At 43.9% G+C, this 23,186-nt stretch overlaps 1 protein-coding gene across 1 annotated transcript in view; it reads left to right on the top strand.

Annotated features, from left to right (window-relative positions):
- The first annotated feature begins 446 nt into the window (after positions 1–446).
- The window catches only part of CSMD1 (CUB and Sushi multiple domains 1), a 1,314,206-nt gene continuing 1,291,466 nt past the window's right edge, over positions 447–23,186 (top strand). Inside the window, exon 1 of the mRNA XM_075498045.1 lies at positions 447–732. Coding sequence (XP_075354160.1) covers positions 666–732 — 67 coding nt within the window. The 5' untranslated portion in view covers positions 447–665. The remainder of the gene's footprint in view (positions 733–23,186) is intronic.

Raw genomic sequence — 23,186 nt, 5'->3', positions numbered from 1 at the left:
GCCGGGGCCGGGGGGGGAGGCCGCGGCCGCCCTGGGGGGGCCGTGACGGGGCCGGCCGGCGGAGCGGGGCGGCTGCGGGCTTGGCGTGCGCCGGCTGCGCAGCGCCGGCCCCTTCCCCTCTCCGTGGGAAGCGATGGTTGAGTCCGGCGGCGGCGGCTTCTCGTGTGGCTGGCAGCCGCTCCGCTGAGCTGCCTGCGCTGCTCTCGCCGCGATCCCTCCCTCCCTCTCCCCTCCTCCTCCTCTTCCTCGCACTCCCCGCATCCCTCTCCTGCCGCCGCCGCCGCCGCTGCCCGGCTCTCCCCGCCGGCGGCCGTGGATGCCGCGCTGCCCGCGGCGCCGGGCGTGCCTCCCCTCCCTCCCCTCCCCTGGGCGGGCGGCGGGCCGGCGGCGCCGGGGCTCCGCGGGCGCTGAGCGGCGCAGCCCCGCCGCGGCGCGGGACTGATGCTATGAGCAGAGCGGAGCGAGCCGCCCGCGCAGTCCTGCAGGAGGCGTCGGGCGCTGCGCGGCGCTCGGGACCCGGACCGCTCCTCTCCGCCCCTCCTCGCCCTGTGGTGGTTATTTGGCGCTGTCCTTAGCCCCGCTGCCGCTCGGAGGACACGGTCGCAGCCGAGAAGAGCCGCCGGGGGTTTTGTGTGAGTGTGTGTGTGTGTGGAATAACTGCAGACATGACTGCGTGGAGGAAATTCAAGTCTCTGCTGGTTTTCTGCGCGGGGCTCCTCACTGCAGCTCAGGGTAAGATTTGGGTTTCTTGCACTGGATTCGTGTAGGCTGTGGTTATGGCACTGATTTCCCCCCTCAGCTAAGCCGCTACCGCTCGGATGAGCTCTCTCCCTCCGCTTCGTCTCTGCGCCGGGAAACAGCAGGCTCCCCGAGCCCGGTCTCCCTTCTCCCTGCCTCCCGCCTCCCGCCGGGTCCGCCGGCGTGCCCCGAGGGCTCAGTGCCCGGCCGGCCACTTCCCCCGGGAGAAAGCAGCCCCCAGGAGTTGGGCAGCAGCCGCTGCGGCGGTGCGAGAGGAGCCGCGCACATCCAGCCGCCTGGGCAGCACCGGAGTTTGGGAACACTTCGCTCTCCGCGCACGCACGAACGGCACTCGCTGCCGTGCGAGGGACAGTCCCCGGGCTGGCAAGTTTGGCTCTCCCCTCCTCCCGCCTCCCCGGCTTTTGCCGTGCTCAGGGGGGAGCGCGGAGTGGGTGGCCGCGGAGAGCCGCCCCCGCCTGCCTTCAGCCGGCTCCGCTCCCCGCAAGTTACGCGGAGGCGGGGATGCGGAGCCCGGGTCCCCCTCCGCCGGCTGCCTGCCCATGCCGGCGGGAAGAGGGCTCCTCTGCTCGGCGTGCGGTGGGGAGCGTGTCCCACCCCCGGCTGGGTTTCTCCTTATAATCAATGGGGGGAGGGAGGACAAACGAGGGGGGTGACGGTGGAGAATTGGGTTACACAACTTCAGTGCTGGCCTCAGCCCCATCACTTGCCTCATCGCTGGAGACAACAACTTCCCCATTATTCACTTCGCCTCTCATTAGCCCTGCGCTTTTTCACGCTGGGAGAGAGATGCGAGCGTGTGTGTGAGAGAGAGAGAGAGAGAGAGGGAGGCTGCTCGCAGCTGAGCACCTGTCCCCGTTACAGCCTCTGCCTTCTCCCACCTCGCTCCCGGCTTTCTGCCTGCCTCCGGGAGGACGGTTCCCCTTGCGGTCTCTGCTGTCTGAGGCTCCCTTAACCCTTCCAAGGCGCTTTACATCGTTCCCACCATTTTATTTTTCTCACTGCTTTTTTCGGTGCGGGGGTGGCTGGAGCGGGGCGAGCCGACAGCGGCCCGGGCTGGCAGGCGAGGCTGGAGCCTTCCCCCTCCTGCGGGCGCCCGCGGCCGGGCTCCCCCATCCGCCCGGGCGGCACTGCAGGGTGCTCTCCCTCCGGCAGCCTCTGGCCGTGATCCGCAGGGGGAGGCGGTGGAAGGCCAGCCCGGTCTGCCGGCAGCCGGGCGGGGGCTTTGCCCGGTCCGGAGGAGCGGCTGCGGCTCCGCGCCAGCCCAGTGGCACCGCTCCTCCGCCCGGGTCCTGCCGCTGCCTCGGTTCACCCGGCAACGCCACCGGGCTGTCCCCGGCCGCGCTGTCTCCGTGGGGAAGGGAGCGCGGGGGAGGAGAGGCGCCCGGCTTTCCTGGGCTGTGAAACGGGCGGCTCCTGGAGACGGGGCTGCGCTCGGCGGCAGGCACGGCCTGGGGCGGGCGGGGGCTTCTCGGCGTGGCCGCCCTGCCCAAACTTCCAGCATCCCCCCCCCGGTGCCTCGGTCCCCGGTCCCCGCCCGCGCGGGGCTTGGCAGCCACTCCCAGCCCGCACACGTGCCGGGCGCCCCGGCGCTGCCCCGGGCAGGGGCCGGGCGGGCGGGGGAGCCCCGGACCGGGCGGCGGAGCCCCGGGCCGGGCGGCGGAGCCCAGCCCGGGCGGCGGAGCTCAGCCCCGCCGCCGCACACGGGGCCCGGCCGGCCCGGCCGAGCTGCAGCTGCGGCCGCGCCGGCTCCCGGGGCGGGCCGGCACCCGCGACTCATTTGTTAAATACACTGTAGCTGGTTCTGTCGTTTGACATTTAAGTGTTTTCTTTTCATGGCTGACAGCACATGTGAAAAGCTGGAGGCTGGATCATGGTTATTCAGCGGAGATCCGACGTGTTTTGCTTACATACAAAGGCTTTGCCAGGAACATTTGGGCACTGCCTCTGATGCTGCTCTGCAGAATGTAATTATACCTCGCTTAATGTGGAGCAGCAACACACCTACTTAAAGGCTACAAACTGACTTAATATTGAAGTCAAACAACAGGTAGAAGGGGAACCAGCGGAGACATTTGACATAATTCTTTCCCATTTACCTTCCCAGGCAATCAAGCACAGCTATCTATATTTAGTCAAATGTAATCCTGAGGCTGAAATTACATTTATAGTTTAGAGAGGGAAAGAACTCCTTCCTTAGTAACACGAAGAGCCTAGGCTTTCAGGAGCACATGAAATTTTAATGAATAGATCCCCAGAACTCTTTGTTTTACCAGCCCCTTGGTAGCCGAATCATTTGGTAGTCACTGTAATAGGAATTCACCCGGGTTTTGGTTGGTTTGGGGGTTTTATGAGGGGAAAAAAAAAAGCGGGGGCTGAATTTCTGGAGGTGTTGCCACAGGCGTTGCCTTATCTTTCAGTAAAATGAGAGGTGGGCTGCTTTCCACATTGTTCCTCGTTATGAAATGAAATGGAAACCCTTTGTTGCTGTGCAATTGTCTGTAACTTTTTAAAGGGGCAAGAAAGGACAAAAATGAACATAACGTCATCGTTCATTGTGGGAGATTTAAGGTGCAGTTCTATAAATTTCTTTGGACTCATTTTGTCTGACTGATGCATCTGAGTGTTTTGGAAAACATTTGGGGGATTCTTCCCTGTCCATTATGCTTTAAACATCAAGGGAAATTAGTATGGAGTCATTTAAAGGAACCACTTTCCCAGAAACTACCCTGTCATAGCAGTTATGCTTCAACAAGACAGGCAGCACGGTGTTCAGCTCTGCATGTGAAGATGGGCTTGTTTATAGAGCCATTTGCTAATCCTGATAGGTTATATCCTGGCAAAAGCAAACATAAAAAACTATTGATTTGCTTGAAACACAAAACATGTCAGTATAATTTCTGTAAAAATTCATACTGCTAGGGAACAAATGGTAGATTTAGACTGAACTCAGACTAAAATTCAAGATAAAAGATTAAAATATCTTTCTGCTGTGACCTGAGGTCTATGGACAAGCTATTTTCAATGTAGAAATACATACTGCTTAATACTTAAACTTGTCCCAGTACATGTTTTCAAGATCATTTCCTGGACTTGTTCAGATAACGAAATACAACATCTTCATCGCCACCTAATTGCCTCAAACAAAATATGCATAAGCAGGCTTATGCACAGAGGTATCATTCAGATTAATGGAAATAGCAAAGGGAAAACATTTCTTTTCTTAAATTGAATCCAGACAGTGAAAGGACTCCTACATCTACAGCTTAGGATTTTGTTAAAAAAAAAAAAAAAAGAAAAATAAATAAACCCCAAAACATTTTAGGTACCCTCTGTTTGATGCTATTACTTTGTCAAAATAATTGCTATGACTACATCACACAAAGTTATCACTATGTTTAAGGCCTACTCCTGTTGGACCAAGAGTGTTTGTCTCTTAAAGTCATGTATTTTATCTTTCTCCAAAGCAGTGTTTCTCAAACTGTGAACTTGGTCTCTCTAGAGAGACTCCATTCTCTTCCAGAGAAGACTAAAGCAATCCTAGGGAAAATGAGCTGAAAAAAAGGAGTTTTTAAAAGAACATCAGAGCTAGGTGTTGAATACCCAGCTGCAAAACCAAGTATTCGATGGATGCATTCCCCATCCCCCAGCCCAGTGAGGAATTGGCCATAGAAAGACAGAAAAGAGAATAGCCAGCTCTGACCAGATGATATTTTAATGTAAAAATGCATTTACTTTTTGCTAAGATCTGTATCTTTCCTGATTTTCCATCAAGATATATATATATATAGTGTCCTTAACTCTGTATAGGAATAGGAAATATGGTCAATTTGAATATAACGTAGCGGAGAGCATATCAGTTCAACAAAGATTCCCCAAACTCTCATTTTAGACCTTTGAACCCATAGATGAGATTTGGATTCCCACCGTCAGCCAGTACAAGTTTATCAGTTTCTCTGGTGTGTGTGGAACAGGTTACCGGTGTGTGTGGAACGGGATACTGGTGTGAGGAGCTGGAGATGGTATACAAGCACATGCAGGCATGAGCGCACATGAACTTCAGGATGTATTGAAATCTGTGAGGGCACTTCAGCACTGTCTGTGATCTGTATATATAGGAACCATTCTGCAGATTGTTTTCTGTTTATTATTTTACTGATGTCACTCCCATGTCCCTTTATACAGACGTGTATGATTTTGATCAGGCACGAGCTTTTTGTTTGGTGGGGCAGTTGTAATTTTTTCCCGCTGCAGACTGCTTTTTTTATACAAACATGGAATCTTTTTATTATCCATTATACGGTAGTATCATTACATATGCATTGATATATGCAAGTTTTTAAAAGACATCTATGGGACTTTGGCCTCAATACCATTTACATTCATGAAAACTTTGGCTCCACCAAATTAGGAACAATCTGAAACTGTAAATATTTTAAACAGAAACCAATGCATTCAAGATTTACCATGCTTTCTAGAAAGGCTGAAAAACCCTAGGGACCACCGATTTCAACTTTTTCAAGACATGTCATCTGTACACTGTCACATTAAACTTCCTCTCACAACCTTTCCTCGGAGAAGTAACTGCTTAATAGTGTGACTGTATAAAACCTCCAATGAATTTAAAGGTAAGATGTAATTTCATTTTGCTTAAATCTATATTGAACTGTCATGTCTTTGACCATGATGACATTATTCTGCTAGTAAACGGCTTTAAGTGTAAGCACAGATATTGCAGTGTAGTGCTGGGCTGCCTGTTACCAGCAGAGGGATGCAGTGTGGACAGGGGAATTGCTGGTTTAACTATACAATCCACGGAAAGAGTAGCATAAGTATGAGACATGATCTCTAATAAAACTCGAGCATACAACTGGATTTAAATCGGGGTCACCGAATAAGAATCTGGCCTCTAGTTCTCCGTATGGCTACAAAATTAGCCAGATTAGACTGAGCTAAATTGGATGTTCTTCCAATTTCTGCAGTGAACAAAGAATGAGAATCATATGGAAATTCTCCTAATGTGTATGAATCACTTCCTTTTTCTTAGATGTTTTAGTTTTCTACGTCAGTTGCAATTTCCTTTAAACCATTTTTATCAACCAATAACTTTTGAAAGAGGGAAAAATGCCATTGATGCCTGAGGAAAGCTGTGAGATCTTACTTTGTCCTCACACATCTTTGTTCTGGCTGGATGAAAGACTTCACTCCACTCTATGACATTTCTATTGCATTTAAGAAAATCTACACTATATTTGTTATAAGCGTTTCTCAATGGACTAACTGCTTAAACAAATTACTTGGATTATTACTAGTGGTATATTGACACACAAAGGCAACATTTATCAGTTGCCTGCATTTAGTAATTGAACGGTAAATGGAGGCATGCATGCACTGAAAACTCTTACAAGAGTAATACTGCATCTTATTGCCAATAACAAGTCTTACTTGCTCAGAGACAATAATTTTTTCTGCATTTCTTACTCATATTAAAAAAAAACAGAGAGAAAATGACAACAGTTTCTTGCCATTTTTACCTGGAGGGCACATTCATTTAAAAGGGCAGAGCAAGATTTAGTCACTGTTATATTGCTGATGATTAACCAGAATTCCTCTTGATTAATCAAAATATCATCAATTATTTGCTTTTAGCAAAAGATAAGCAAAAAAAAAATCACAATCTCTTGCAATTATAGTAATGCTTTAATTTCCAGCATAAAAATTAATCACAGTTTGTTACAGCTTTATAATTATTAAATTATGCATTTCAACAATACATTCATGCATATTCTGAAATAGTGATTCCACCTCTTTCAACTTCATTTTTTGAGTCATCACTGTCAAGTAAAAGGTAACTTCGGACAGTTGTGAGGGCCCTATTCTGCTGCAGTTGAAACTGAAATTTCTATTGATTTCAGCAGGAGCTGGGTTGGCCAATTTTGAAAAGATTGCTACTCAGAGTAAGGCAGACACAGTAGATACTGCAGCTGAATAGTGGAGCCAGACCCTGTTTAATATGAGCTCTCGTGGCTGAGAACTTCTGACAATGTTTACAACCATGTATGACTGAAAAAAAAAGGAAAACTGGTTGAATCTGAGCAGTCAACCTTGATAATATTAAAAGATTTATATATTTATGGAAGAAATTTGTTTTTAAACAGTATCTCTGATATCTCCAAGCATGGTTTTATCTGACCTCTATCTTGCTTCCTCTTTTTTTCTCTGATTTTTCCTTAAAGAAATTATGAAGGACAATATACAGAGAAACCTAGTGTCATTTTCGTCTTTGGATGTTTTATGTCCCTCTTACAGTATCCCGTGGATACTGAAGTACAGAATCATGTTCCGTATTCATGTCTCCATTGTACAGTGGCTTTCCAAAAGAAACATTTGCAGCACTGCAGCTGACACAGAGCTGAATAAATAATAATGAATAAAACTTTGTGTGCAGTGTTTGTTTTGCAAAGTTGCATAAAATATGGTCAGCATTTTAAAATTACATTTTGCAGCACTTCATGCCTTATTCTCAATTTCAAGGCAATGACTTTTTCATGCAATTTTGCCAAACATGAACTTTTTCTTATTTCTTATCTGAAAGTTTTCCTTGTCTTTTTTATGAGAGAGCCATTTCTAAACCTATATTGGAGGGTTTTTATTGAAATGTTCTTACAATTCTGTTATTTGCAGCAAACCCTTGACATTTGGCAGAGAGCAAATCTGGGGCCAAGGATATATCTTTACTCATCCTCTGATTTGCAGATCAAATGTAGCCATTATATAATACTTCATAAGTCATTATTTACTTTCTTTGACCCGTATTACTCGCCATATCATTTTCACATACAAAAACCAAGAGAACACAAATATTCAAACTTACATTTTGCTTACACTGGTGCCGAAACACCAGCAATGCACAGTGCACTGGGAAGCAAAGTGCAGCTGGCTTTGCTCTGTATTTGAAGCTCAGGTTCAAGAGTGGGCCTAAACACACTGGGGACCACAACCAGGATATTATTTTTTTAAAATACTGGCCCAGGTGTAGCTTGGATTTAAAGCATCTTCACTGTGCTTGCAATGCCTGCTGCTGAAATGGGTGGGGGAGCTTGGCTCACTTTGCTTAGTGTATCCAAAATACATGAATGAGAGCTTAGGCTTGGCTTTGGGTATCATGCTTGAGCTAGAACTTGCCTTGTATAAGCTTATCAGGGTTCAGTCTGAACTCATGGGGTGTATAACACGGATTCAGCTGTAGCTTGGGACCCACATCAGATTGCCAGTGTGCAACACAGCAGGAGGTACAAGGAACAGGGAAGTGATTTGCCAGGAAGCAGCTGATGTTGGGCAGCAAGCGGCTAGATAGCACAGGAATACACGTGAGCTCGTGGAACCTGCCTTGCCCTGAACCTTAGAAAAAGAACACACGTGGCTGTGATGATAAGAAAAAAGGAAAGAAAGAGCGATGCTTCTTGCACAACAGTGAAGCTTTTGAAAAGGCCATTTTGATAAAATAAAAAAAATATGCAAAGTGTTTTAACTTATTTTTAGACTAATTTTACATGCTTCTGGTTGTGAAACAAATAGTCATGACAAATCACACTGTTCTCACTAATGTCTGTGGGATATCAATGCAGAATCTGACTGCTTCCAAGTGACTAAGTACACTATTTTAGCTTTGCCCCAGCAGCCAGATTCTCTATTGGTATCCCGCTGATGTTCCTTATAATACATAGATTGAGTCATACCAAGCATTTTTTTGGGGAAAAGCTGTTTTATAATTCACTTTTAGAACCTCAGTACAATCAAGCAACTGCTAATATCACAGTCTGTGACCCTCTGCATTTGTAGACATCTCTCTTGAGAAATTAAATTGATTTTCTTTATCTTAGCACATAAATATCCCCAGCGCACACTTTGACCCATTGTTTGCAGTGTCTCTAACACTGAAGAATGTAGTGTTAATAGATTTTACGATGTCAACAGTGGCAGCAGTAGTAGCATTTTGATCGTGAGTTATACTCAGCCATTTCGATCTTGCTTTCCCATGAAACCTATATAGGGGAGTCTTTATCATGGTATTTAATTAACATAATTGCAAATGCTGAAATTTTCCTGTCTTTTTTCCAGGTACATAATGTAGTTAACTTGAAAAAAATCTGCCAGTTTGTAGAGAAAAAGCATTCTGCTATGCAGAACTAGGTATGTTGGACAGAGACTCTAGCAGTCAGCTGAATAGTTTGGGTTGCTGTATGTCAGATTCTGACCATTTAGGGCCTGATCCAAAGGCTGGGAAACTCACAGAAAAAAAAATAAAAATATCTCATTAACCTTAATGGACTTTGAATCTGGCCTTTATTATAGCCACATATCACACAGGGAACTTGCATTAAAACAAGAATGCTGGAATAAATCTAATAATAAAGAGAATTTGAACTCTTAGTTATTAATATGAAATGTTATGCAATCACAGAAGCACCATTTACATTGAAGATACATGATGCTTCAAATTTTTTGACCTACCTGAAGTGTATCTCACTCCACTGGCTTTCACTAGTTGTATAATTTATTTGCTTCTGAAGAGAGATTAACCTTTAATTGCTTTCTTTAGCAACATTTAGTAAACAGACTGATAGCATGGAGATGATCTATGCAAACAGCAAAGAAGGATTTCTTCAACTCATGTTGCCATGACAATTTAGATTTTTCCTGTCAACTCTTGAGAAGCTCCAAAGTAATTTCTTTAAAGCAATGAATCAGGGAATATTTTGGAAATTGAAGTTGCTCTCTTTTTTCAGTTTAGTATCATTTAACACAGTGAGGGGCTTGACCCAAAAGATTTTAAAATCTACAAACAAGAACCATTGCAAAAAAATATAACATCATGAAACCCTCTTCATGGATCTCTGTTGATTTACACTAGCAGAGAAGCTGAATTCAGATGCATTATCAAGTGATTTAGATTTCGTTTATTAACTATGTGATAATAATAAATAGTCATCTTAAAAGCAATAATGGATAATGAAGAGTGGAGAGGCCAGCTTATGGTTGTCATTTTGATCTTCATGACAATATTTTATCTTGCAGCTATTTTGAGGAAATTAGATTACAGAAGGATTATAAAACAAAGGACTAATCATTTTATTTTTGTTACAGTTTCAATTATAAAATTAGTTCAATGAATGAGGAATAAAATCAAAAGGCTGTTGTCCACATATTTAAATTACTATCCAACATACTTCCTGTATACAATGTTATTACTAATCAAACTGAACTTCCCTCTTTTGAGTTGTTTTAAATGAAATGGATTGTTTTGAAAATACCTAAAACTAGTCCAAACTACTTTAATTTAATTTTAATTTAATAAATTACTAGCTTAAAGAGGTATTTCTTAGGTTGCTGTTAGCAGTGAGGGAGACATCGTAAAAGAAAAGAAGACAATGTGAAGTGCTGTTTCTGCTGGGGAAATAAGTTTCTCGGTATAGAAGACAAGAAAAGTAGCTCCGTAATGGTTTTCTTTTTAAAATGTTCCTGGCAGATGATGGCTACTGAGTTGGTGTAGTTTGTTTACCGCTTTGCAATGGATTTGAGATGAGTCATATCACATTAGAAGGAAAATTGAGAAGTTGTTTTGTCAAAGTGAATTCAGTTTTCCTTTTTTTCATATATACTCAAATTATTAGTTCTCTTTAAACAGAGAAACTTAATTGATTTTTTTTTAGTGTTGTTTCTTGTTGTGTCCATAAATCCGAGTTCCTGTTGCTAGAAATGGTAAACCCAGATTTATAATTTCTGTATACTGGATAAGGTGACTGAACTGGAGTGTCCTTTCAGTTAGCCTTATGAATCTTCTTTAAAGTACTAGCCATTTTATTCTCAAGCTAGTCTGGATGACAATAATTTCAACCTCTACAAGCACGGTTGTTTTTTGCAAGCCTTTCTATCCCCTTGCCTTCAGAGCAGGAGTTGGCAGAGTAAGGACTATAGGATGGGTCCTCAAGATTTCATGTTGTAGAGAAATCTTTATTTCTGTCTTATTTCCTTACTGACTTTATAAATCCACTTTACTGGTAATGCATCTCAGTGTATCCACAAACAGTGTTAAGGTAAAGTGGTACTTACTTATATGAATATTGATAAAGAAAGAGACTTGTGGATGGAATACAGTTATGATACATCAGGTCATACGCATTCACCATGAAAAACATCCTTCTTTTTCCACAATATCTGATGGAAGAGGAGATCCATTTACTGAATAAAAGAATATGTACATACAGAACAATAAAAGCATCTGTCTGAGCTCATTTTACCTGCAAAACAAGTTTTAGTGCAAAGTTCAAGGACGCTGGCAGAAGGTACTGTTTATTGTCAAGAACCTAGATTTGTATTTTTTCTTTCTTCTCAGGAGTGCCAAATATCTGCAGTTCCTACTGCCGTAAGAGAAAACTGCAGATCTCAGCACTTTTGAACATCAAGGAATTTGTACTGTACTTACTTTTACGCTTGAGAATCATCATAATCTGAATGTAATATAGTGCTGTAAAGAGAATGGATAGACAACAATATACAGGATTTATTGCTGTTATCTCCCAGGTAGTATCTGAATTAAGCAAAGTTTCCAAATCTAAAATTGTTGTGTTATTTTTTTAGGAAGGAGAGATTCCTCAAGGGAAGTTGTGGTTTGTTTTTCTTTAAAACTGTTGTACTTAAGTAATTCTGTTTATTAAAAAAAACCCCTGGAAATTATGTACCCTGGAACAAAATGTTTGTGATTACAAAGCAAACATTAAAAGCAGCAGCAAATCAGAATTTGGAGTGAAGCCAACTCATAGACTACTGGCTATATTGGATAATGGAGGCTGTTGTCCTGGCCCAGAATTAAAAGCAATCAGTTCCACCTCCACTTTATCTCCTCTATGGCTATTCATCATTTTTACATTTATCCCATATTGATGGTAACTAATTGCAGTTCCTTGGGGTTCCATTTTTCTTTCGAAGAAACAAGCCATTTGTAAAGCATGAGGTAGGCTCTTGTGGAAAAAAGGTATCTACCCAGTTTTACCACTGTAGGATAGGCACTAAACTTCTTTTGCAATTATTGTGCATCGCTCTGCAGACCATATTTGTGGGATGGATAGATTTGTGCAAATGTTTTGAATGTGCTTTGTCATATAGCACTGGTACATTCAGGTACAGTTTTGTAAAACAGAAGCATTTTGTGTGTCTGTCTCAACAGCAGTTTGCTTCTCAGATCTACTCAGTCACACTGCTGTTGTCTAGGTACTCTTCCAAAAGAGTGATGTGCATGAGGATCAGGTCCCCTAGGGGGAAAAAATCAATTAAAAAAAGAAACTACTCTTTGATGCTAGAAAGATAATGTACTGCCCACTGTGAAAAAATAAGCTATTGCGGTGACAGACTGTGTCAGGTGAGGGATGGACATTTGTCGTGGTTTGATCTGGCAGGCAGCTAAACACCACACAGCCGTTCGCTTACTCCCCCCCGCCAGTGGGATGGGGGAGAGAATTGGAAAAAAGGTAAAACTCGTGGGCTGAGATAAAGACAATTTAATAGGACAGAAAAGGAAGGGAATGATAGATAATGATAGATAATGAATGATAGATAATAATGATAGAAGAATATACCAAACAAGTGATGCACAATGCAATTGCTCACCACCTGCTGACCGATGCCCAGCTCCCAAACAGTGGCTGCACCACCCCTGGCCAACTCCCCCCAGTCTTTTTGTTCAGCATTATATTATATGGTATAGAATATCCCTTTGGCCAGTTTGGGTCAGCTGTCCTGGTTGTGTCTCCTCCCAGCTTCTTATACACCTCCAGCCTCCTCGCTGGCAGGGCAGGATGAGAAGCTGAAAAAGTCCTTGACTAGTGTAAACACCACTTAGCAACAGCCAAAATATCAGTGTGTTATCCACATTATTCTCATACTAAAATCCAAAACAGAGCAATACACCAGCTACTAGGAAGAAAAATAACTCTATCCCAGGCAAAACCAGGGCAGTATCCACCCCTTATTCTATACCATCTACATCATGCCCAGGTCCTACATCTTCCAATACATCCCAATTAACCACCACTACCTTTCCTGTCTTTTGATAGATACACACAGCTATCATTCCGTTAGTCTATGGGCCATCCCTCTAAAATGTGCATTGAGTTTATTTAGTCCATGACTTTGGGCTCCATCTGTCATAACAGTCTTTCAGGGCAGGAGAGATGGTGTGTGGTGTTGGATTGTTGCATGCTGAAGCCAGTTCTGGTTCGATCACCACTGCGCTTGTCTGGTTCTATCATCACTGCACTTTGCTTGGTTTCATCAAATTTCATTCTTCATTAATTTGGGTGATTCTTACTGTAATACTGTTGATATAGCATATAGCAACCATAAAAGTGATGACATACAGTATTATATAGCAATTAACATCATACAATTCAAATAACTGGCTATTCTAACCCAAAATCAAATTCCCATGAGGTACACATTGGACTTCTCCATCCTTGCTCATTGTCCACCAAGTGTACCCAGGTCTGTGAGCAAAAGCAATCCCATGGATGGGTTTGCCTTTGCCCGAGGTAGGAATAACCCAGACTGTTTCACCTAGCATATTTTTTATGTACGCTACAGGGACTCTATCCCCTTCTACAGTGCGTAAAAGTTTTGACTGGGCAGGGTCAGCTTGATTAACAGATCCCCTAGTGTTGACTAACCAGGTGGCCTTTGCTAAATGTGTATCCCAATGTTTGAATGTCCCAGCACCCATTGCTCTCAGTGTAGTCTTTAACAGTCCGTTGTATCATTTGATTTTCCCAGAGGCCGGTGCATGATAGGGGATGTGATATACCCACTCAATGCTATGCTCTTTGGCCCAGGTGTCTATGAGGCTGCTTCGGAAATGAGTCCTGTTGTCTGACTCAGTTCTTTCTGGGGTGCCATGTTGCCATAAGACTTGCCTTTCAAGGCCCAGGATAGTGTTCTGGGTGGTGGCATGGGGCACGGGATATGTTTCCAGCCACCCGGTGGTTGCTTCCACCATTGCAAGCACATAGCGCTTGCCTTGGCGGGTTTGTGGGAGTTTGATATAATCAATCTGCCAGGCCTCCCCATATTTATATTTCAACCATCATCCTTCATACCAGAGAGACTTTAACCACTTGGCTTGCTTGATTGCAGTGCGTGTTTCACATTCATGGATAACCTGTGCAATAGTGTCCATGGTCAACTCCACCCCTTGATCACGAGCCCATCTGTATGTTGCATCTCTTCCCTGATGGCCTGAGGTGTCATGGGCCCACCAAGCCATAAATAATTCACCCTTATGTTGTCAGTCCAGATCCACCTGAGCCACTTCAATCTTAGCAGCCTGATCCACCTGCTGGTTGTTTTGATGTTCCTCAGTGGCCTGACTCTTGGGTACATGAGCATCTACATGACGTACTTTTACAACCAAGTTCTCTACCCGGACAGCAATATTTTGCCACAATGCAACAGCCCAGATGGGTTTACCTCTGTGCTGCTACTTGCTCCGCTTTCAATGCTGCAAACACCCCCACAGGGCATTTGCCACCATCCATGAGTCACCATCCAGAGTACCGGCCCCTTTTCTCGTTCAGCAATGTCTAAAGCCAGCTGGATGGCCTTTACTTCTGCAAATTGGCTCAATCCACCTTCTACTTCAGCAGTTTCTACAGTTTGTCATATAGGACTCCATTCACCAGCTTGCCATCTCCAATGCTTTCCTACAATACGATAGGACCCATCAGTGAACAAGGCATATTCCTTCTCATTTTCTGATAGTTTATTGTACAGTGGGGCCTCCTCAGCACGTGTCACCTCCTCCTCTGGGGATATTCCAAAATCTTTGCCTTCTGGTCAGTCCATGATCACTTCCAAGATTCCTGGGCATCTGGGGTTTCCTATTCGAGCCCGTTGTGTAATCAGTACAACCCACTTACTCCACACAGCATCAGTTGCATGATGTGTAGAGGGGACCCTCCCTTTGAACATCCAGCCCAGCACCAGCAGTCGGGGTGCCAGGAGGAGCTGTGCTTCAGTACCAGCCACTTCCGAAGCAGCTTAAATCCCTTCATATGCTGCCAATGTGTCTTTCTCAGTTGGAGTATAGCAGGCCTCAGATCCTCTGTATCCCCAACTCCAAAACCCTAAGGGTCAACCTCGAGTCTCCCCTGGTGCTTTCTGCCAGAGGCTCCAGGCAGGGCCATTCTCCCTGGCTGCAGTGTACAGCACATTTTTTACATTTTGTCTTGCCCGGACTGGCCCAAGGGCTACTGCATGAACTATCTCCCATTTAATTTGTTCAAAGGCTTGTCATTGCTCAGGGCTCCATTTGAAATTGTTCTTTTTCCGGGTCACTTGGTAGAGAGGGCTTACAATCAGACTGTAATTTGGAATATGCATTCTCCAAAAACCCACAATGCCTAAGAAAGCTTGTGTTTCCTTTGTGCTAGTTGGTGGAGACATGGCTGTTATTTTGTTGATCACATTCATTGGGATCTGACGATGTCCATCTTCCCATTTTATTGCTAAAAATTGGATCTCCTGTGCAGGTCCCTTGACCTTAGTTTGTTTTATGGCAAAACCAGCTTTCAGAAGGATTTGGACTATTTTCTTCCCTTTCTCAAAAACTTCTTCTGCTGTATTGCCCCACATGATGATGTCATCAGTGTATTGCAGATGTTCCAGAGCCTCACCCTGTTCCAGTGCAGTCTGGATCAGTCCATGGCAAATGGTAGGACCGTGTTTCCACCCCTGGGGCAGTCGATCCCATGTACACTGAACGCCCCTCCAAGTGAAAGCAAACTGTGGTCTGCACACTGCTGCCAAACGGATTGAGAAAAATTCATTAGTGATATCAGTTGTAGCATACCACTTGGCTGCCTTTGACTCCAGTTCATATTGAAGTTCTAGCATGTCTGGCACAGCGGCACTCAGCAGCAGCGTGACTTCATTCAGGCCACAATAGTCTACTGTTAGTCTCCACTCTCCATTAGACTTTTGCACTGGCCATATGGGACTGTTAAAAGGCGAGCGAGTCTTACTGATCACTCCTTGGCTCTCCAGTCAATGAATCAGCTTATGGATGGCAGTCAGAGAGTCTCAGTTGTTGCGATATTGCCGTGGGTGCACTGTTGTGGTAGTGATTGGCACCTGTTGTTCTTCGACCCTCAGCAACCCCACAGCAGAAGGGTCCTCTGAAAGACCAGGCAAGATGGACAGCTGTTTAATTTCCTCCATCTCCAAGGCAGCTACCAAAAGCCCACTGGTACCCTTTTGGGTCCTTGAAATACCCTCTCCTGAGGTAGTCTATGCCAAGGATGCAGGGAGCCTCTGGGCCAGTCACAATGGGGTGCTTTTGCCACTCCTTCCCGGTTAGGCTCACTTTGGCCTCCAGTACAGTTAGCTGTTGGGATCCCCCTGTCACTCCAGAAATACAGATGGGTTCTGCCACTGTATAGCTTGATGGCATTAGAGGACCCTGTGCACTGGTGTCTACTAGAGCCTTATACTCCTGTGGGTCTGATGTGCCAGGCCATGGAATCCACACAGTCCAGTAAACTGGGTTGTCCCTTTCCTCTACCTGGCTGGAGGCAGGGCCCCTCTAGTCCTGGTCATAGTATTCGTTACCCAGTTGTTGTAAATATGAATCAGAAGTCTCTTTATTAAGATCAGAAGTAGGATTAGCTCTTCTGCTCTCTGGGGAACTGTCCACTGGAAACCGGAGCAGCAATTTTCCTGGAAGAACTCCCTTTGGTGATTGTTTTTCCTTGCAATTCACGTACCCATGCCTCTAGGGTTGAGGCAGGTTTTCCATCCCACTTCCTCATGTCCTCTCCATGGTCACGCACGTAAAACCACAGGGTGGCCCGTGGGGTGTACCTTCTATATCCTCTCTCTTGAGCAGAAGAATGCTGACTCCTAATAGCTGAGATACCGGTCTATACATGTGGAGATGAGGGCATATCTTCTTTGAATTGCTGGACCTCCCAGGACAGTTTCTCCACACCCAAGATGCAGGCCCATAGGGAGGAAGAGAGACTTTCTTCGTGTTCCTGGAGTTGGCCAGCCAATTTGTCCCTCTCTGTCTTTCCAGCTCATTACTGCCAATGAGTTTGTGTACGACAATGGTGCAGTCTGTAAAAACTTCCGCCACATGGGTTGTGTGCACCTGACTTCATCTGGATCTTTGGATAACTGCTCATTGTCCAGGTCATCATAAATCACCTCCAGCATGGTTAATTCCCTCAGGTACTGGATACCTCTCTCCATGGTGGTCCACTTTCCTAGGTGACATATAACATCTTCCTTGAGGGGATACCTTTCCTTCACGCCTGACAGGAGTCGCCTCCAGAGGCTGAGGGCTTGTGCCCCATTTCCAATCGCTTTGTCAATGCCCCCTTCCCTAGAAAGGGATCCCAGCTGTTTGGCTTCCTTACCCTCCTATTCCAGGCTACTGGCCCCGTTATCCCAGCACTGGAGCAGCCAGGTGACAATGTGCTCATCTGGACGATGGCTGAAATCTTTTTGCATAACTCGCAGCTCACTCAGGGATAGGAATCGGGTGGCTACCACCTCGTTTATGAGTTCTGCCTCTTCTTCCTCCTCTTCTTGTGATGCCTCTGCTTCGGAGTAGCCTGCCTCGTCCACTTCTTCCTCCTTCCCCTTCTTAGTCGGAGTTTCTTCCCTTAGTAAATGAACTGACTTTCACATTCAGTATTTATTCTTGTGTACCATGGTAAATGGTACTGGCATGGGTTGGTTCTCTGGTTCAGCTGCAGTGCCTGTTGTGAGGGTTGGAGTAGCTGCAGTGGCTGTTGCTGGGGTTGGAGTAGCCACAGTGCCTGTCATTTTGTCGTCAGATCCAGAGACCTTCTCTGCCCCTTGAGGGTTCTGAATAGTGTTGAGAAGGGCTCGGTAGGCATGGGCCAGGCCCCAGCACATTGCAGTGATTTGTGTCTCCCTAGAATTGCCAGGGTGACAGCATACTTTTTCCAAATATTCTACTGATTTTTCAGGATACTGCACTTATTCAGGAAGTTCCAAAACATTGGGGGTGCCCACCGTTCTAGGCATTTGCCCATGCTATCCCACACACCCTGCCACTCATAACTATCCAGCCTTGGGGCACGTCTCTGGATGATATTCTTAAATTGCTTACTAACCTTAGACAAAACCAAAACAATATTCCCAAGCAATACCAATAGATGTATCTTAACTACCCAAGGATGGTCAAGATACTCAAAAGTTATTGTAACAAAGGATGAAACATTGTAGAAGAAGGTAGTGAAGGTGCCATTTTGTATTTCCTCCATAAACCCCCCCTCGGGCGAAGAAGTATAATTGCTAATTGTCTCCATGAGGTGGTACCCGACATACAGTAATGGTTTCAGTACAAAAGTTAGATACCAAATTAAGCTGAAGGACAGTGTTTTAATAACAAATCTCCCAGACAAAACATCACTAATCACTACAGAGCACAACAAACTGCAAAAATGAACACCGATCTTTAACATGTGCAGCAAAAAATGAGCATGGTGCAGATCAGGTAAACCAATATCAAGAACAGATGAATCAATATCGTGGCCCTCAACTATTAACAGATCTAAATTCCTTAATACACTCAAGTTAATCTGTTATTATCTCAAACCCTTCGTGTCCCATGTTGGACGCCAAAAAGGACTGTTGTGGTTTAGCCCCAGTTGGCAATTAAGTACCACACAGCCACTTGCTCACCCTCCCCCCCGGTGGGATGGCGGAGAGAATCGGAAGAGCAAAGTAAGAAAACTCGTGGGTTGAGAAAAGAACAGTTTAATAACTGGAACAAAAATAATAATAATAATAATAAATTGTAATGAGAAGGAAAAGAACAAGAGACCGAGAGAGGAACAAAACCCAGGAAAAATCCCCAAGTGATACAACTGCTCACCACGCGCTGACCAATGCCCAGCCAGTCCCCGAGCAGCGATCGCTGCCCCTGGCCAACTCCCCCCAGTTTATATACTGAGCATGATGTCATATGGTATGGAATAGCCCTTTGGCCAGTTTGGATCATGGCTGTGCCCCCTCCCAGTTTCTTGTGCACCTGCCAGAGCATGGGAAGTCCTTGACTAGTGGAAACATTACTTAGCAACAACTCAAACATCAGTGTGTTATCAATATTATTCTCATACTAAAATCCAAACCCACAGAACTATATCAGCTGCTAGGAAGAAAATTAACTCTATCCCAGCCGAAACCAGGACAACAGCAAGTAAGGTGTTGCATAACACAACTCTGAGAACAAGCACAACAACTCTGAGAGCAAATAAATCAACATTGCAACCAGCAACTATTAACCTAATAATGGATGCTTATAACAAATTTGTTTTAACATGCTCTGCTCAGATCTGTTGTTATCTCAACCCTTCGAGCCCCACACTGGGATCCAAAAAGGACTGTTGTGCTTTAAACCGTCAGGCAGCTAAATACCAAACAGCCATTCACTTACTCCCCCCCGCCAGTGGGATGGGGGAGAGAATTGGAAAAAAGGTAAAACTCGTGGGCTGAGATAAAGACAATTTAATAGGACAGAAAAGGAAGGGAAAATAATAATAATGATAGAAGAAAATACCAAACAAGTGATGCACAATGCAATTGCTCACCACCTGCTGACCGATGCCCAGCTCCCAAACAGTGGCTGCACCACCCCTGGCCAACTCCCCCCAGTCTTTTTGTTCAGCATTATATTATATGGTATAGAATATCCCTTTGGCCAGTTTGGGTCAGCTGTCCTGGTTGTGTCTCCTCCCAGCTTCTTATACACCTCCAGCTTTCTCAGTTGGTAGAGGATGAGAAGCTGAGAAGTCCTTGACTTAGTGTAAGCACTGCTCAGCAACGACTAAAACATCAGTGTGTTATCAATATTATTCTCATACTAAAATCCAAAACACAGCACTATATTAGCTACTAGGAAGAAAAATAACTCTATCCCAGCCAAAACCAGGACAGCATTCAGCACAGAGGACAGTATAGGCAGCCGATGGAAATCATTCTTATATTTCATTGACATGCTTTCCAATAGTAACACTGAGGAAGATAAGCTATCTCAAAAAAGAAGCTACATATGAAAAAGCATGACAGCATGTAATGGGCATTTCAGTCAGGACTATTTTATTATTTTAAATCAATCCTTACTCTCATCATTTGCCCTCTTCCACTCAATTTTTTTCTAGGATATTTTGTCTATTATTACATTTATTCTTTAAATGAAAGTTCATTAGGCAGTCACATGTGTATAGTGTGATTTATTAATTTGCTTTATTGTAAATCCTAGAGTATAGGGACCCATCATACAAAGGAGTATATGAACATAGAGAAAATGAAATGGACAACATGGACAACATTGTCAAAGGAAATTCAAGTCTGGGGAATGTTATTTCCTGCATTATCAGAATCAAGCAAAAAACCTTATCTTCTGAAACGTATCCCATAGCACCTTCAAGCTGCCCTCTATTTTACAGAGGACATAGCCCAGATTAGTTCACTCGCATCCATCAATAATTACTCAAATTTTTTTGTGATCTCCATTACTGGTATTTGTCTTACTGAAGAGCAGTTCATAATCACCTTCCCTTATTGTCCAGTAACACAGGCATACTGTGTCCAGTAACACAGTATCCAATCTCCAGTAACACAGGCATACTGGTGTAGTCTTACTGAGCAGAACTGGTCATATAGCTCAAAACTTGAAATGTCTGCTGGCAAGTGCCTTCAGTGGAAGCTCTGGGGCCACTACTGTGCAGGTCTGATGTGGTCTGATAAATAACGACCGGTGGCCTCACGGGCATGGCAGTTCAGTTGCTGAGCTGATACACATGGTTTATGCTGACGTGCTGAAAATAATGGCTTTTATCTCATAGGACTGGCAGAGCTGGCACCATCAGATTTGCAACATTAAACACTATTTCGTTTCCCCTTACTGTTTCTTTAAAATTTTCCTTTTGAAGACCTTATCTTTCTTGTTCCAGTCACTCTATAATTTCCTCCTCTGCTGAAGGAGTATAAGACATCTTCTTTGTTATGCTCCAAAGTGGCTGTTAACATTCCCATGGAGGAAAGCGCCCAGGGTCTAATCTGTGATGACTCCTGCCCTACAAGCAAGCAGTACAAAGGCTGAAGATGGGCACAGGGCACTCTGAAGACCTGAAGAACTAAGTCAGGGACATAAGCTGTGCCCAGATTTTGTGCGTGTCCATGAATTTGGTTAAGTTTCAGTGATCACATATTTAAAAATGCAAAAAGCGTCACATCAAATCAGACCAAAATAACCTCTCTCTGACAATGGCCATTAGCAAATGCATAGAAAAAATTGCAGGAAACAAGATATAGACAGCCTTATATTTTAGCAGCCTCTGGCTAGTTTAGGGAACTCTTAGCCAGAGTTTGCATCTATGTTCAACATCCATCTACAAATTTAACCTTCATGAATCTGTTCTTGAACCTATTCATAATTCAGACTACCACACTATTTTCTGACAATCTGTTTTACAATTTAATTCCTGCTGTGCAGAAAAGCACTGCATTTTGCTTGTTTTGAAGCTTCTACCTGCTCATTTCCCTGAGAACTTCCAGCTCTTTGGAAATACTTCACCCTGCACAGAACTTTGATCTGATAGGTAGGAAGGGGTGATGTGAATCTGTAAATCACATACTTTTCCCATGTACACCTAAAAATTCCATATGGGTACTTGCATTAACTAACTTCAAGCAATACTAATGTATGATTCCCAAATGCATTTCCCGTAATTTTTAATGATCATGATGTTGTAGTCAGTGTTGCTGATGCACTTAAAAGAATAATAGTCTGTATTTCATTGTAAACAGCCACTTCCCCTTCCTTCTATCCCACCATCTCATTACCTAGTTTTTATTCTCATCAATAATATTTTGATTGTTTGCTTTCCAATAAATAGTAAAGACTGTACACGGTCACCATCTGAATGACGGTGATGTTCAACATTTTGCCCTATGAGAGATTTCTGGAGGGACAGCAGAGAAAATGCTTAGAAAATTAGGTCCTGGTAAGAAATGAATACAGCAAACCAGGTGCTTAGTGATCTCCTTTCCCACTGACATCGACTTTCACGAGGTGTTAGTAGCTCATTGATAATACGAAGTGAACTGCATAGTAGCTTCATCTTGCATATATACTATTTGCCCGTCTGTGGTCCAATGTATCACTGGTCACAAGTCATATCTTGATGGTGTTCTCTTTCCTGGGACAAGAAGCAAAAAGTCTGGTGAAGACTGGTTGGTTGTGACAAACTTTAATGATGGGATCTGGTGAAGGGTTTCTGCAGAGATTAGGGAAACACTGCAAGAATTCCTGTTAGAAAAGCTTTGGGAAGAGGTCCATTATACTGAGAACGCTGAAACCATGTCACCCTTCTAAATCAACCAGTTTCCCCCCTCCCAAGACCCAGATCTAGAACAAATTGCAAAAAATAAAAAATAACACTGAAAATTCTGCCCCTAGATAGAGTCTTATCTCAAACCTTAAAACATGCAAGATATTCCGTGAGCTCTAATCCATAGGTTTCTGGTTTTAGTTTCATGCTAGAAAATTTATCACTGTCTGAAAAAGAATTGTTTCTCTTGTTCCCTAAGACAGCAGCCTTCCTACATGTGTTTAAGTTGTCTCTGAATGGGATGTACAAATTCTGCCCTTCCCCTTTATTCTACCTCCTCGTCTTCCTCTCAGGACTGTCTGTAGAAAAGCCTATCAGCATCATAAAAACAAAACAAAGCAATGCAAATAAATAATTAGCAAAAGCATAGCTGACCATTATGAACAAGAGTAGCATGAGAGAGAAGAAACCAGAATCTTTTTAATATTAGCAAGTCTCCCATTACTGTTCTTGCTCCTTCATTCTGAAAGGCTCTATTTCATTTCCATAAAAGAGAAATTTCTGAATATTTCTTGATAGAGTCTACTCAGGAAAGGAAGGCATTAATTAATCCTGTCCTGTGCAAACAAAATCATTGCTTAGCTTTTGAGACTGGCAAGAACACAGCTTTCAGAAAGATGACTGGAAAAGGACTACATCCGAACAAGATGTAATGTATCTGACGTACTGCAATCTAAATTTCCAGCGAGACGAGGGAAAGATTGAGTTCTTTGAGTAGGACGGTTTTAATGGGATAACAAAATTATTTTTCAAGCAAGTTTTGCTTTCTGCTTGATTAGAAAAAAATCAAACATGTATTAAAATGAGAAAATGTCTGAAGAGCTAAAGATTATGATCAAAAACCAGATTAAGTTTACAAATAAATACTGTGTTTAATTAAAAAGTAATTGCTCATTTCAGGTAGCAATACTTTAATGCTGGTTTGGGATGGCATAAAAATTTGTGTAGTCCTGT

The sequence above is a fragment of the Mycteria americana genome, chromosome 3, assembly GCF_035582795.1.
Source record: "Mycteria americana isolate JAX WOST 10 ecotype Jacksonville Zoo and Gardens chromosome 3, USCA_MyAme_1.0, whole genome shotgun sequence".
NCBI classification, from domain to species: domain Eukaryota; kingdom Metazoa; phylum Chordata; class Aves; order Ciconiiformes; family Ciconiidae; genus Mycteria; species Mycteria americana.
Note: the sequence above shows the minus strand (reverse complement) of the source record. Positions and strands in the feature narration are given on the sequence as shown.